Raw genomic sequence first — 16355 nt, 5'->3', positions numbered from 1 at the left:
ACAGGGGTGGGCAGAAAGAAGGTGAAATCTCCCCACATGCCTCCTGAAACTCTTGTATTGTGGTTGCCGGACCCCATTTCTTTTAGATATGTTCCTTCTAGATTTGACCTGTTCTCTGCTCTCTTTTTCTAAAAACTCTCTTCCCCCTTCAGTTAATGGGACAGTTGAACTCATGTTGTTTGTAGAGTTTGTAGAGACAATCCTAGATGGAGGCTTTTCTGAGGAGGAGGGGGAAAAAGGCAGAAGGGAGAGAGAGAGAGCACCCAGCCCTCTCTAGGCTTTGGTCCCCCAGCCTTTGGATGGACACAACACATTAGTGTCTATGCAGGGTGTCGGGGAGGGGCAATTTCACCTTACCCTTTGGGGTTCCTCTGGCTGATCTAATAATTAAATTGACACAAGACAAATGAACAGGAGAAAATCTATGTTAATTTCATACATATGGAGGTCTCATAGATACAGCCTAAGAAGTGACCAAAGCAAGCAGCTTTTATACCTTTTAGGCAAAGAAATAATAAATTTGTGAGGAATTGCCAAGGCAAAGAAACTTGGGCTTGGGTACGAATTAGTGGAGAATGTAAGCAGACCTGGTTCACATAGCCTTCTCAGCCCTCAATTCCCTATGTCCGGCGACAAGGATGTCTCGCTACCTCCTGCTACAGTGAGGGTACCTTTCACATGGGAGATTTATTTCCTGCTTTCAGAGGAGGGTCAGAGTGTTCTTCTTACACTGGCTGTTTTCTCAAGCAACAAATTCAAAATAATCAATATGCCACTGGCATATTTTGGGACAGCCTGCATTGAACTGTATCACAGGGCCAATCTGTACAGTTTCTAAAATGACTCCAAGGATGGAAAAACATTGCTAAAAAGAACCACAGTGTTACAGGTGTGAGGTATCTGACTGCTTTATAGAAACATAGAAACAAACCCAAGACATCACCCCACAGAGGGAATGTCACAGTGCCAACTGCTCCCAAGGGGTCAATCGGGAAATAGGCCCTTTACTGAGCCCCAGGACCTGCCTGCCCCAATCTAGTCCCCCTCCCAGAACTCTCTGAGCAATTCAAGTGTTAACACTTGCCCAGCAGAGTTTCTCCTTAACCCTGATCCAGTGCTGTGGCCAGGGTCTAAGTCCATGCCTATGCCATACCAGTTGTTAAATATTTTGAATACCAACTTGGTGGAAGGGTTTCAGCTCCCTTCCAGCAGTAGCCCTATGGGTACCACATTCCGATTCTTATTCCTCGCCTAAAGATGCTAAAGGGATGAGGTTTCCAGAGTCCAAAACCCTCTCAGATTTTTTCTCTGCTGGCTGCATTTCTCCATTCAGTTCCTGAAGAAACGCCAAGAGATGCAAAGCCTTAGGATCTGCTCCGTTGTTTGAGAGCTTGATTTTGGCAAATTTTTGCAGTCTGTTTTACATTTTTTTCTCTCTCCTTTGACTCCTGGTTTATTTTCACACCTGTCATAAAATGGTGGGTGGCCTTGTCTTGACACTTCATTTGATACAGCTGAAAGTTGCAATATCGCAGATGGAGCACTTGTTTGGCTACAGGAGGAAGCTCTTTGCTGAATTCTTTTTGAAAGTAATACTCTGCTTCTTCATACCGACATGCTTGTGAAGAGAGACAGGCGATACAGGAGCAGATATGGAAGAAATTTCCATTGCTCTCATCAGCTCTCTTTAAATGATCTAGAGCGTGTCCTATTAGTTCCTGTAACTTTTCTCTTTTCCCACCCATTTTCTGTATTTCAAGGACTTTGGCCCTATAGTAGCACCCAATGTGGCAATGCAGGTAGGTGTTGTTTGGCATGCATTTTAGAGCCTTTCTCGGGAGTTCTATAGCTTGGTCCAGGTCACCTTTTCTTCGATACAGCTTTGCTGCCCCACAAAGCACATCTGTTGCCAATGGGGCTTTCTCCAAAGCTTCTTTGACTGACCTCTCTCCTTCACCTTCTTTATTAATCTTTTGAAGTCTCAGGGCCAAGAGGACTTTGACATACTGGTTGTCAGGATTCAGCTGAATGGCTTGCCTCAAAGGGTCAACGGGATTCTGAGACGGTGGCCAGTTATCCAGACGGTAGCTCGCGATGGCCAGTCCAGAGGAGAATTCTGGGTCTTGGGTTTCTTTTCCAGAGCCTTCTCAAAACACACCTTGGCCCTTTCATTTTGGTTTCCTCCACACCTTAACCGTGTCCACCCTTCCTCACAATGCATCTCAGGACTCTCAATTCTGTAGGGGCTGGAATACTTCTGGCATACTTGTTTCACCTAGTCTACAGAAACCTGAGCTTCTGAGAATCTTCCCAGGTGGTAGTAGACCCAGGCGTAGTTTCCCCAGGTGACCAGGCTTCTGATCTCTGCCTGGTCAGCGTGCTCTCGCTGGATGAACTCTTCAGCCTGCCGTAAGCATCCCAGGGCTGCCTCTTGCTGGCCTCTGCAGTGTTTTATGTAGACCAATATGTTGCACATTGTGGCTTGGAATCCGCTGTTCTGAAACTCAGTCAGGTTACACACTCTGTCTTCAAAATCATCCAAGGAATTTTCTCCCTCTACCAAGTTCCAGGTGAAATGGCATTTTAGTTGCCGTAGGCTGCTGTCCAAGGAGTTCTTTGTGGTCTCACTGTGGGGGGCGGAAACAGAAAGATGAACACTCCGAGACAGAGCACAGATTCACCAGACAAGAAATGGGGAGCATGACAAATAGCATTCTCCTCCTAAAGGGTGTCAACCCCAGTCAAAAAAGAATATCCTATTGGGAGACTGGGATTGACACATATACACTATTGATACTATGTATAAAATAGACAACTGATGGGAATATACTGTATAGCACAGGGAACTCTACATAATGCACTGTGGTAACCTAAATGGGAGGGAAGTCCAAAAGGGAGGGCATATCTGTATGTGTCTGGCTGATTCATTTTGTTGTGCAGTAGAGGCTAACACAACATCGTAAAGAAACCATACTCCAATAAAAATTAATTTAAAAAAATTTTTTTAAGCAATATCCTTTCCGGGCTTCCCTGGTGGCGCAGTGGTTGAGAGTCCGCCTGCCGATGCAGGGGACACGCGTTCGTGCCCCGGTCCGGGAGGATCCCACATACTGCGGAGCGGCTGGGTCCGTGAGCCATGGCCGCTGAGCCTGCGAGTCCGGAGCCTGTGCTCCGCAAAGGGAGAGGCCACAACAGTGAGAGGCCCGCCTACTGGAAAAAAAAAAAAAAAGTGATGAAGGAAATGCTCTTTTGCAATGAATTGAGAAAACAAGAAGTGAGGAGACAGTTGTTCTGAGAAGTTTCGCTGTAAAAGCAGGAACTTGGGTGGCTATAGCTGGAGATGGCTGAGGGGAGATTATTTTTGAAAGTGGGTGATATTAATGAATGTTTATGTGCTGATGAGAGTGATGCAGTAGGGATGGAAAAACTGTGATACCAAAGAGCTGACAATTGCTGGAGTGAAGTCTTTAAGGAGGTGAAATGGGATGTGAACTAGAACAAAATTATGATGCTGAACCGTTTTTTTTTTAAACACTAGGGATAATTCATCCAAACTATGGAAGGGAAGGCAGGCTGAAGGCATAGATTTAGGCAGGTAGAAGATTTGGTAGTGACACGTGAGGGTGGTTCTCTAAGTTTGCTTCTTGGGGAAGGTATACACCAAAATGTTAGCAATACTTTTTATCTTTATTTATTTCTCTGTGTTTCCTTCCCCTCTACCTCTAAGTTTTTGCTTCTGAGCATGCATTTCTGTAAACCAAGAAATGTAGGCATTATGACTCCATGAAGTCAGTCTCGATAGTTTCCACTTGCCCCTTCAGATCCAATCTGCATCCTTCCCCACCAGACTGTCACCGTCAGAGAGGGAGCTCCATGGTCTCTGGCTTCCCAGTGGGTTTGGCCAAAGGGAGACACAAGAGCTCAGAGGGAGGGAGTGGTATCCTCGTGGCTTCTGGGGCTTCCACCCTGCAGAACGTTCCTCTGCTGAAGCCCACAGGTGCTGTCAGTTGGCCTTCTGTTTACACTTGTTTTTTCAGGTTCCTATAACTTCTCCTTTCTCTTGGGGCTTGGGGCCCGAGTGTGTTATTAGCCCCAGGGTATTATATCATCTCTTCTTACCTCTGAATCCAAACCACTTCTTATTCAACTTTCTTTAATTACTCAGCTTGAGTTCAACATCAGTTTCCTGCTAGGAACCTGATTTACACAGAAAAAGAAAGGAAACCTTAAAAACCAGGACTCAGGACCTGAGAACTAATTGGCAGATGAAATTAACACATTCTTTTTGTGACCTTGTGTAAGTTGTTTAGCCTTTCTGAGCTTAGATTTCTTATATCTTTTGTGAGGATTAAATGAGATATATATAAAGTGCCTGTAACATTGCCTGGCACATGGAAAGCATCTGAAAATGTTATTTGTTAGTACTGTTATCATTATGGGCAACAACAAGCTACATTAATCAAGTGAGGCCATTCACAGGGATCATCTTACTTGATATTCACAACAGCCCCAGGAGGTAGGTGGTCAATAACCCCATTTTCAGAGGAGGAACTGAAAGAGCTAGTTTCTTACACAGTATCACACAGCAAATACATTGCCATTTCAGTCAACCAAATGTGTGTGTGTGTGTGTGTGTGTGTGTTTACAGGAAAAGGAACGTCATTATTGAGCAATGCATTCTTGATTTCTGGGATGATGACAGAAGTCATAGCACGAGAAGCCTCTGCTAATAATAGCAGCAGCACCAAAAAAACGAAACCATTCTTCATCTCTGTGGGTTCTGAGAGAAAGAAAACTCCAAGAAAGTCGATCCTCAGGGAAGTCACCTCCCTTCCATCAGACATAGAAATGACAGTTCTTGCTGGGAGCCCCAGTCCCCATCCTTACCCATAGTCTCTTGTCACGGTCCAAGGATCAGGGGAAATTTTCTTCATCTTGCCAGATTTCAGTAGCATAAAAAGTATTGTTGTTTGAGTCAATGAATACAAGATCCAGGATGCTAAGGGAGAGACATCAGTCAAAAATGATTTTTTTTACAAATCCCTTTATTTCCTAATTAAGGTACTATGAAGACATGATCTGCCCTGGTTAGCTGTCCAACACAGAGGTCTCTCTTTTTAACTTGTGGGCTGCTTTTGGGGACCGAGCAGAGCAGAGACTTGAGCATCCCCCCTTTTAAGAGGACCCACACCAAAGGCTGCCTGGAATCAGGCACTGTGGACATATCCTATGTCCATGGATATGGTCCTTTCCCTCAAGGTCATCTGTCTCCTTCTCTAATTATCCCCAAATGACTGACAATGACGACGTCCATATATGTCTCTCACTTTCATTTGGGTTTCCATTCTCTCTTCTCTAACAAAGACAATTCAAAGCAACAAGTGTGCAAATATTCTTACAGCAGAATGCAAGACCAGAGGCAATCCTTTGCTCTATTTTAGATTCTTGTTATTGTTTAATTAAATTATGTCTCATAGGAAGCATTGAAACATTTCAAATAACCAAAAAATACCCCAGAGGGTGTCTGTACTTTTGTCCAGGGGTCCCTGGCACACCATCAACAGTTTCTACCATCTGGTGAGTCTCAAGGATCCCAGGAATGGTAATCACAGCTATAATAATGTTCTCTAGCAGAGATTGCTAATATTTTTAAAGGCCCAGGTAGTAACTATTTTCAGCATTGTGGGCAACACAGTCTCTGTCTCAACTCCTTAACTCTGCTGTTACAGTACAAAAGCAGTCATAGACAATACATGTTCCAGTAAGACATATTTATGAAAGCAACGGGCAGACTGTACTATAGTCCACGAGCTATAGGGTGTTAGTCCTTGCTCTATGGCCCAATACATTCTTCATATTCACAGAGCATCTTGAGGAAATGGCACATAGTGTTATTCACTCTGCCTCCTTTTACTTCAAATTTCTGTTATTTTAAAAAAATTTTATTATTATTATTATTTTTTGGTATTTTTCGGCTGCGCTGCACGACATACAGGATGGTTCTTTGACCAGGGATCGAACCTGAGCCTCTGCAGAGAAAGCGCCACATCCTAACCACTAGGCCACCAGGGAACTCCCAAATTGCTGTAATTACAACAAATGACCTACAGGAATATCTCATTGAACATCCCAAACATACCATCTCCATCTATACATTGGTTAAATCTTTTGACTAAGTGATCAATAAAGTCCTGACAATTGTGGCCTGATCTTCTCCTTAGCAGCCTCCTCGCTGCTCCCCACTTTACAATATTTTTCCTAGCAGACTTCTTTCCTGGCTGTCAAAAGTGTGATTTGATTGATACTTAGGTAAATTGGGGCAGACGTGGTTTCTTAAACAGGAAACAAAAAGCATTAACCATGGAAGAAGTCTTGGTGGCAAAACACTTGCTAGGGTTTACTAAAATATACAGAGTGCTGTGAAGATTTAAATGAAGAAGTGATCACATAAAATTCTCTGAAGCATAAATGGTTAGAAGACTTTGCTGCAGAAGCAGCTCTTGGACACTCGCTGAAGGATGCTGGAATGTTTTTGAGGTGGGAGCACTGCTGGAGACCTCCAAAGACTTACAAAGTAATACAAGAACAGTGAAGGCTTTGTTGGGCACCAGAGAGCATTCCATTTGATGGCATGTCGTTGTTTAGAGCTAGAGAGAAAAGTTGGAGGCAAATGTGGGAAGCCTTGAATCATCCATCAAAGGCATTATAAGAGGATTGTCCTCTCTAGAATGGGTATTATGTTTAAGCCAAGATGAGCAGAAAGTTTCTTCTTGAGTATCAGCTCCCATGAATTGGTAGCTGATGTCTCCTGTGGTCACTGGAAGGAGTAATTGTGTATTGATACATACATACATACATACATACATATATATATATATATATATATATATATATATATATATATATAAGAACAGCATGATTCCAGTGGTATATTTCTAGCATGACACAATAACCCAGCCAGATGTTTTCCTTTCCCCAGATTTCCGGGTACAGCTGACTCACCCCTGTCAATTCACCACAAACTGTAGATGTCCAAATGCCTGAAGTCCAAAGCTCCAGATTTCTGCAGCTTCACGTGGGTTTCTGTGCTGATGGCCTCCTGAGTTCCCTCTTCACAGACTCCATGTTTATGGTGTTTGTTTTGACCTAGATGTGAAATTAACACCTCCGCACAGCACCCCTAAAATACTCATTCACACAGTGCAACAAACGATTTTGCATTTGTTGCCAAAAAAGAGCCAGGTCATCCAGCTTCCTCCCAGCTCTGAATCCCTTTTGTCAGAGGACACCCAGTCCCCACACCCCATCTCTCTGCTTCCTGTATCCAGGGACAAGATGTCCTCCCGCTCTGAACCCAGAAAATGAACCAGTTTATTTTTCTCAAAAAAAGAAAGAGAAAAAGAATACATGAAGAAAGGAAATAGAACCCCACACACACAAAAGGAATTGAGATGCCAGTTGCTACTTTAAAAAGGAAAAGTCAACTCATTCCACACTAAAATGCTAGTGGACTCCCAGTGTTCTAAGACTGTGGATAAATTTTCTTTGTGGTTTTCTGTATTTTCATAATTTTCTGAGTAGTCCTTTTCAAGAACTACAAAAGAAAAATGGTGTTTTTCAAGCACTCACTTCTGAAGGGGTTGTGGAAACCTTTGTGGGGAAAGAAGATGGACAGGCCACCACCGCCCAGCTCACAAGGGGCCAGTGAGTTGGCCAAGCCCGCCCCCTAGTGGGCAAATCTGATAGCGCCCTCCACCCCTCCAGGGTCCGTTAAAATTGTCCTTGCAGAAAAAGCTCCTTGACATCCGTCCTGACAATGATATTTTTGGATATGACACCAGAAGCACAAGCACTAAAAGCAAAAGTAAACAAATGAGACTACATCAGGACATGAACACTACATGACACTGTCCTTCTGTTGCTTTCTTTTCTCTTCCTTTTCTAATTTCAGTGTGTTCACTCTCCTGAAACACTCCTAAGGGTGAAGGCGGTGTGTGGAGCCATGCAGATTTCCCCACTCTGCCTAACACAGCGCCGGGCCCATGGTAACCACAGTACTTGATTGAAAAGCAGAACACTTCACCACAATTAAAGGTGACCCAGTGGGAGTCCCTGATCCCCAGGATTCCTAGCTGCTCTTCTGGGAGAAGCTGCTGGGTGAGTGGAGGCCTGAGTGGAGATGCTGAGATGCTGCCAGATACTAGACACCTCCTGACTGACAGGCCTGAGATGGCTGAGAGAGACTGAGGGGAGAGTGGAGGGCCATAGGACCACAAGTTTATGATGCAAATAGGATATGATAGCCTTAATAGGTTCTAATCGTGGAGATTTTGTCATTCGTTGGTTATCCACATCTATGCAAAGTAAATTCTTTTTATTGATCAATTTCACTAAATTATAACAAGTCTTACAAGTTCTTTTCATTGGCTTTGTAAAATAAGCTTGTTTTCAATGAGTTCCAGCAATGACAAGCTTTCGATAAATGTAACTGGTTTCATACCCCTACTGTCACCTGTGATTCCCAGGTCATTCCGGCCTGGAGTCAAAGCCGGCATCTCCATGAGAGAAACAGAAGAGAGAAGTAAAACCCTGTTTCTCTGGCTCCATTTCCAGCCACAAGAGCAGAATCCAGCCCTGCCCTAGTCTACCCCCGACTCCCAAATATGTCTGGGAGCTCCATGGAATCTCCATGGGGTTTCTCCTTCCTGCTTCCTATGCCATGGTGACACTCCTGCCACTGCTCTCTCCAAAGCCCAAGCTGAGCCTGGTGTCCTTGGCCAGGCCACCTGCTCCCCAGTGAACTGGAAGAAAGGTTTGCCTTGACTCCCTGCATGTAGCTGGGTTACCACATATGGAAACTGTGGTGACAGAAGAGCTTTAATGTACTTTTACCTACACAAGTAAGTGCCTAGGCCGGGCAGGAAGGGAAGGCAGATCTAGAATGAAAACTACCCCCTTCCCTTTCACACTGAGTCATGTTCCTCACACCAAATCTGTGTTCCCATTTTCCCTTCCCTTACTGTAAAATCTATCCAAGACACTCCTAGTCATTTCTGCAAATGGCCCCCAGAAGGGCACCACCCCCTACAGCGACACAACAGTAACGATTAACCCCTGAATGCCCCCAGGGGCCTGGTGGAGTCAGACTCAGCTTAGTACCACTTAAGTTTTTAAGCCAGAATCCTGCTTCTCTTGCCTGGACTCACAGACACTAATCATACACATCAGCCCACACACATACACACACAAGCACATACACATGTACACACACTGATTTGTCTCCTATTTGAAATATTTCTATCTCCAATCACTCTTTTTTTAAATTTTTATTTTATGTTTTTATAGAGCAGGTTCTTATTAGTTATCCATTTTATACATATTAGTGTATACATGTCGATCCCAATCTCCCAATTCATCCCAACACCACCCCCACCCCCCCCACCACTTTCCCCCCTTGCTGTCCCTATGTTTGTTCTCTACATCTGTGTCTCAATTTCTGCCCTGCACACCGGTTCATCTGTACCATTTTCCTAGGTTCCACATATATGCGTTAATATACGATATTTGTTTTTATCTTTCTGACTTACTTCACTCTGTGTGACAGTCTCTAGATCCATCCACGTCTCTACAGATGACCCAATTTCGTTACTTTTTATGGCTGAGTAAGATTGCATTGTATGTATGTACCTTTTCTTCTTTATCCATTTGTCTGTCGATGGGCATTACGTTGCTTCCATGACCTGGCTATTGTCAACAGTGCTGCAATGAACATGCGGGTGCATGTGTCTTTTTGAATTATGGTTTTCTCTGGGTATATGCCCAGTAGTGGGATTGCTGGGTCATATGGTAATTCTATTTTTAGTTTTTTAAGGAACCTCCATACTGTTCTCCATAGTGGCTATATCAGTTTACATTCCCACAAACAGTGCAAGAGGGTTCCCTTTTCTCCAAACCCTCTCCAGCATTTGTCATTTGTAGATTTTCTGTTGATGCCCATTCTGACTGGTGTGAGGTGATACCTCATTCTAGTTTTGATTTGCATTTCTCTAATAATTAGTGATGTTGAGCAGCTTTTCATGTGCTTCTTGGCCGTCTGTCTGTCTTCTTTGGAGAAATGTCTATTTAGGTCTTCTGCCCATTTTTGGATTGGGTTGTTTGTTTTTTTAATATTGAGCTGCATGAACTGTTTATATATTTTGGAGATTAATCCTTTGTCCATTGATTCGTTTGCAAATATTTTCTCCCATTCTGAGGGTTGTCTTTTCATCTTGTTTGTAGTTTCCTTTGCTGTGCAAAAACTTTTAAGTTTCATTAGGTCCCATTTGTTTATTTTAGTTTTTCTTTCCGTTACTCTGGGAGGAGGATCAAAAAAGATCTTGCTGTGTTTTATGTCAAAGAGTGTTCTTCCTATGTTTTCCTCTAAGAGTTTTATAGTGTCCGGTCTTACATTTAGGTTTTTAATCCATTTTGAGTTTATTTCTGTGTATAGTGTTACGGAACGTTCTAATTTCATTCTTTTACATGTAGCTGTCCAGTTTTCCAGCACCAGTTATTGAAGAGACTGTCTTTTCTCCATTGTATGTCTTTGCCCCCTTTGTCATAGATTAGTTGACCATAGGTGCATGGGTTTATCTCTGGGCTTTCTATCCTGTTCCATTGATCTATATTTCTGTTTTTGTGCCAGTACCATATTGTCCTGATTAGTGTAGCTTTGTAGTATAGTCTGAAGTCAGGGAGTCTGATTCCTCCAGCTCCATTTTTTTCCCTCAAGACCGCTTTGGCTATTCAGGGTCTTTTGTGTCTCCATACAAATCTTAAGATTTTTTGTTCTAGTTCTGTAAAAAATGCCATTGGTAATTTGACAGGGATTGCAATGAATCTGTAGATTGCTTTGGGTAGTAGAGTCATTTTCACAATATTGATTCTTCCAATCCAAGAACATGGTATATCTCTCCATCTGTTTGTATCATCTTTAATTACTTTCATCAGTGTCTTATGCTTTTCTGAATACAGGTCTTTTGTCTCCCTAGTTAGGTTTATTCCTAGCTATTTTCTTCTTTTTGTTGCAGTGGAAATGGGAGTGTTTCCTTAATTTCTCTTTCAGATTTTTTATCATTAGTGTATAGGAATGCAAGAGATTTCTGTGCATTAATTTTGTATTCTGCAACTTTACCAAATTCATTGATTAGCTCTAGTAGTTTTCTGGGAGCATCTTTAGGATTCTCTATGTATAGTATCATGTCATCTGCAAACAGTGACAATTTTACTTCTTCTTTTCCAATTTATATTCCTTTTATTTCTTTTTCTTCTCTGATTGCTGTGGCTAGGACTTCCAAAACTATGTTGAATAATAATGGTGAGAGTGGACAACCTTGTCTTGTTCCTGATCTTAGGAATGCTTTTAGTTTTTCACCATTGAGAATGATGTTTGCTGTGGGTTTGTCATATATGGCCTTTATTATGTTGAGGTAGGTTCCCTTTATGCCCACTTTCTGGAGAGTTTTTATCATAAATGGGTGTTGAATTTTGTCAAAAGCTTTTCCTGCATCTACTGAGATGATGATATGGTTTTTCTTCTTCAATTTGTTAATATGGTCTATCACATTGATTGATTTGCGTATATTGAAGAATCCTTGCATCCCTGGGATAAATCCCTCTTGATCATGGTGTATGATCCTTTTAATGTGTTGTTGGATTCTGTTTGCTAGTATTTTGTTGAGATTTTTGCATCTATATTCATCAGTGATATTGTCCTGTAATTTTCTTTTTTTGTAGTATCTTTGTGTGGTTTTGTAATCAGGGTGATGGGGGCCTCATAGAATGAGTTTGGGAGTGTTCCTTCCTCTGATATTGTTTGGAAGAGTTTGAGAAGGATGGGTGTTAGCTCTTCTCTAAATGTTTGATAGAATTCACCTGTGAAGCCATCTGGTTCTGGACTTTTGTTTGCTGGAACATTTTTAATCACAGTTTCAATTTCATTACTTGTGATTGGTTTGTTCATATTTTCTGTTTCTTCCTGGTTCAGTCTTGCAATGTAATACCTTTCTAAGAACTTGTCCATTTCTTCCAGGTTGTCCATTTTATTGGCATAGAGTTGCTTGTAGTAGTCTCTTAGGATGCTTTGTATTTCTGTGGTGTCCACTGTAACTTCTTTTTCATTTCTAATTTTATTGATTTGAGTCCTCTCCCTCTTTTTTTGATGAGTCTGGCTAATGGTTTATCAATTTTATCTTCTCAAAGAACCAGCTTTTCATTTTATTGATCTTTGCTATTGTTTTCTTTGTTTCTATTTCATTTATTTCTGCTCTGATCTTTATGATTTCTTTCCTTCTACTAACTTTGGGTTTTGTTTGTTCTTCTTTCTCTAGTTCGTTTACGTGTAAGGTTAGATTGTTTATTTGAGATGTTTGTTGTTTCTTTAGGTAGGATTGTATTGCTGTCAACTTCCCTCTTGGAACTGCTTTTGCTGCATCCCATAGGTTTTGGATCGTCGTGTTTTGTCCTTTGTCTCTAGGTATTTTTTTATTTCCTCACTGGTGATCCCTTGGTTATTTAGTAACATACTGTTTAGCCTCCATGTGCTTGTGTTTTTTACGTTTTTTTTTCCCTGTAATTGATTTCTAATCTCATAGCATTGTGGTCAGAAAAAATGCTTGATATGATTTCAATTTTCTTAAATTTACTGAGGCTTGATTTGTGACCCAACATGTGATATATCCTGGAGAATATTCCGTGTGCACTTTAGAAGAACATGTAATCTGCTGTTTTGGGATGGAGTGTCCTATAAATATCAATTAAATCTATCTGGTCTATTGTGTCATTTAAAGCTTGTGTTTCCTTATTAATTTTCTGTTTGCATGATCTGTCCGTTTTCGTAAGTGAGGTGTTAAAATCCCCCACTATTATTGTGTTACTGTCAATTTCCTCTTTTATAGCTGTTAGCATTTGCCTTATGTATTGAGGTGCTTCTATGTTGGGTGCATATTATTTATAATTGTTATATCTTCTTCTGGGATTGATCCCTTGATCATTATGTAGTGTCCTTCCTGTCTCTTGTAACATTCTTTATTTTAAAGTCTATTTTATCTGATATGAGTATTGCTACCCTGGCTTTCTTTTGATTTCTGTTTGCATGAAATATCTTTTTCCATCCCCTCACTTTCAGTCTGGGTGTGTCCCTAGGTCTGAAGTGGGTCTCTTGTAGTCAGCATATATATGAGTCTTGTTTTTGTATCCATTCAGTGAGCCTGTGTCTTTTGGTTGGAGCATTTAACCCATTCACGTTTAAGGTAATTATAGATATGTATGATCCTATTACCATTTTCTTGTTTTGGGTTTGTTTTTGTAGGGCCTTTTCTTCTCTTGTGTTTCCCACTTAGAGAAGTTCGTTTAGCGTTTATTATAGAGCTGGTTTGGTAGTGCAAAATTCTTTTAGCTTTTGCTTGTCTGTAAAGCTTTTGATTTCTTCATCGACTCTGAATGAGATCCTTGCCAGGTAGAGTAATCTTGGTTGTAGGTTCTTCCCTTTCATCACTTTACATATGTCCTGCCACTCCCTTCTGGCTTGTAGAGTTTCTGCTGAGAAATCAGATGTTAACCTTACGGGGGTTCCCTTGTATGTTATTTGTCATTTTTCCCTTGCTGCTTTCAATAATTTTTCCTTGTCTTTAATTTTTGCCAATTTGATTACTATGTGTCTGGGCGTATTTCTCCTTTGGTTTATCCTGTATGGGACTCCCTGTGCTTCCTGGACTTGGGTGGCTATTTCCTTTCCTATGTTAGGGAAGTTTTCAACTATAATCTCTTCAAATGTTTTCTCTGGTCCTTTCTCTCTCTCTTCTCCTTCTGGGACCCCTATAATGTGAATGTTGTTGTATTTAATGTTGTCCCAGAGGTTTCTTAGGCTGTCTTCCTTTTCATTCTTTTTTCTTTATTCTGTTCCATGGCAGTGAATTCCACCTTTCTGTCTTCCAGGTCACTTATCCATTCTTCTGCCTCAGTTATTCTGCTATTGATTCCTTCTAGTGTATTTTTCATTTCAGTTATTGTACTGTTCATCTCTGTTTGTTTGTTCTTTAATTCTTCTAGATCTTTGTTAAACTTTTCTTGCATCTTTTCAATCTTTGCCTCCATTCTTTTTCCAAGGTCCCTGATCATCTTCACTATCATTATTCTGAATTCTTTTTTCTGGAAGGTTGTCTATCTCCACTTCATTTAGTTGTTTTTCTGGGGTTTTGTCTTCTTTCTTCATCTGGTACATAGCCCTCTGCCTTTTCATCTTGTGTGTCTTTCTGTGAATGTGGTTTTTGTTCCACAGGCTGCACGATTGTAGTTCTTCTTGCTTCTGCTGTCTGCCCTTTCCTCATGCCTTTGTTAATCATCCTCCAAACTCTGGAATTCCATACTCCAGAGGCCTTCCTTTCCACATGCTGCCTCTCCCGTTCTGTGCAGGCCCTCTCCAATCACTCTTGATATTTCTATTTGTCCCACCCTCCTGACCTTTCATAGGATGATGGAAAATGTATTTGTACTGCATCAGATCACCTAAGTAGAGACCCTCCAATTGATATTTGTCCCATTGTCACAACTCTCTGAATAAGGCAGAAAGAAATCATTAGATCTTTTGGTGCCTCTGAGTCCATCATAAAAGTAGGAGACTGGGGGTGGGAGTTGGGGCAGATCTATTGAGAATAGTGACAGAGAGAGAGAGAGAGATAAATGAAGACTGAGAACCAGTTTGGGCTGAACTTCAAATCCGTTGAAAGTATGGTGAACATGCTCCAAACCATTGGATTGGTTGAACCCAGGCACAGTACTCCCAAACTTGGTGTAAGACAGAAATCTCCAAACAACAGAAATTTGTTCTCCACTGTTCTGGAGGCTAGAAATCCAAAATCAATGTGTTGGCAGGGCCACACTCCCTCTGAAGGCTGTAGGGGAGAATCCATTCTTGCCTCTTCTAGCTTCTGATGGGTCCTGTGTTACTTGGTTTGTGGCTGCATTACTCTAGTCTCCGCTTCTATCTTCACATGGTCTTCTTCCCTGTGTGTCCCTGTGTCTTCTCCTTTTCTGTCATAAGGACACTGTCATAGGATTTACGGCTAATCCTAATCCAGGATGATCTCATCTCAAGATCTGTAACTTAATGAAAAATACAAATAGTAGCCTCATTGAGGGTGTACTTCATGCCAGGCACTGTATGCATATTTTCTGTGTTTCTCACAGCAAGACTGCAGCCCTGCAATCAGTTCTGCAAAGTGGGTGTTATTAGTCCCATTTTACAGATGGGAAAACCAAGGCTCAGAAAAGTTGCTCAAAGATTTAGAGATAGAAACTACCAGATCTGACCAGGTTTAGACAGTATACCCCTTGATTGTCACATCCTTGTTGCCAATTCCATTCATTCATTCATTCCACAAACATTTATTGAATGCCTACTGCATGTGAAAGCCATTCTAGGTGCTGAAGATACCTAGAACAAAGGACAAAACAAAAATCTCTGTTTGCTCAAAGTTGAAATTCTAATGGGATATAAAGACAGGAAGCAGATATGTAAAATATGTAGTATTTTAAGTGGTGATATAGCTATGGAAAAATTATAAAGCAATATATGTACCTTGTCAAACATGTCAACTGTAACAAGACATCTTTGAGATAACCGGGAGATTTGAATATATACTGGTATATGATAATGTTAGTCTCTTAGATTTGATAATGGCATGGTAGCAGTGTTTCTAAAATACATTTATTTAAAAATGCAGACTGAAGTGTTTATGTATAAACTAAGATTGCAAAAATGTTGCAAATTATTGATATTGGATGATAGATACATGAGGAAGATACTTTAAAAATTTTTTGTATGTTTAAAAATTTTCCATAATACATAGGGGTGGCAGATAAGACATGCAAGGGGTTTTGTAAGACCAAATAGGTAAATCAGGGAAGGTCGCACTGAGAAGGTGACATTGGAGCAAAGACTTGAATGAGGTTGGGGAGGAAACCATATGGATCTCTGAGAATGTCCCAGGCAGAAGTAGGAGTTAGTACAGAGCCCTGAGAAAAGCGAGAAAGAGAGAAAGAGTGTGGAAAGAGAGAAATGTACTCCAAAGAACCTGGGCAGAACTGTGAAAAGAAATCAAACTATGATGCCTGCTAGCTTCCCTTCAGCTTTAGAGTTATTAATAATGTTCTTTAATGTGTCTTATGCAACAGAGCATTTCAGACAGTATCATAATGCCAATTAAATTGTGACATTATTTTGAGCTGAATCATTCAGATTTTCAAGGACATTGAATATTTTAAGTGTAGACATTATGAGGTTTTCAAAAGCCAGAAATGATCACACCTTTCCAAAC

At 41.1% G+C, this 16355-nt stretch overlaps 1 protein-coding gene across 1 annotated transcript; it reads right to left on the bottom strand.

Moving 5' to 3' along the window:
• Positions 1-1240: 1240 nt before the first annotated feature.
• LOC307069745 (interferon-induced protein with tetratricopeptide repeats 2-like) lies at positions 1241-4709 on the bottom strand (the record flags this gene model as incomplete). The annotated part of the gene is given in 6 exon segments (XM_079728072.1): positions 1241-1420; positions 1422-2122; positions 2125-2275; positions 2279-2647; positions 2650-2721; positions 4647-4709. Coding segments are annotated over 6 exon segments (1536 nt in total).
• Between the last annotated feature and the right edge of the window lie 11646 nt (positions 4710-16355).

Source organism: Hyperoodon ampullatus (genome assembly GCF_949752795.1).
Source record: "Hyperoodon ampullatus genome assembly, chromosome: 1".
Lineage (NCBI taxonomy): Eukaryota > Metazoa > Chordata > Mammalia > Artiodactyla > Ziphiidae > Hyperoodon > Hyperoodon ampullatus.
The sequence above is the reverse complement of the archived record's forward strand: the minus strand, read 5'-3'. Positions and strand labels throughout refer to the sequence as shown.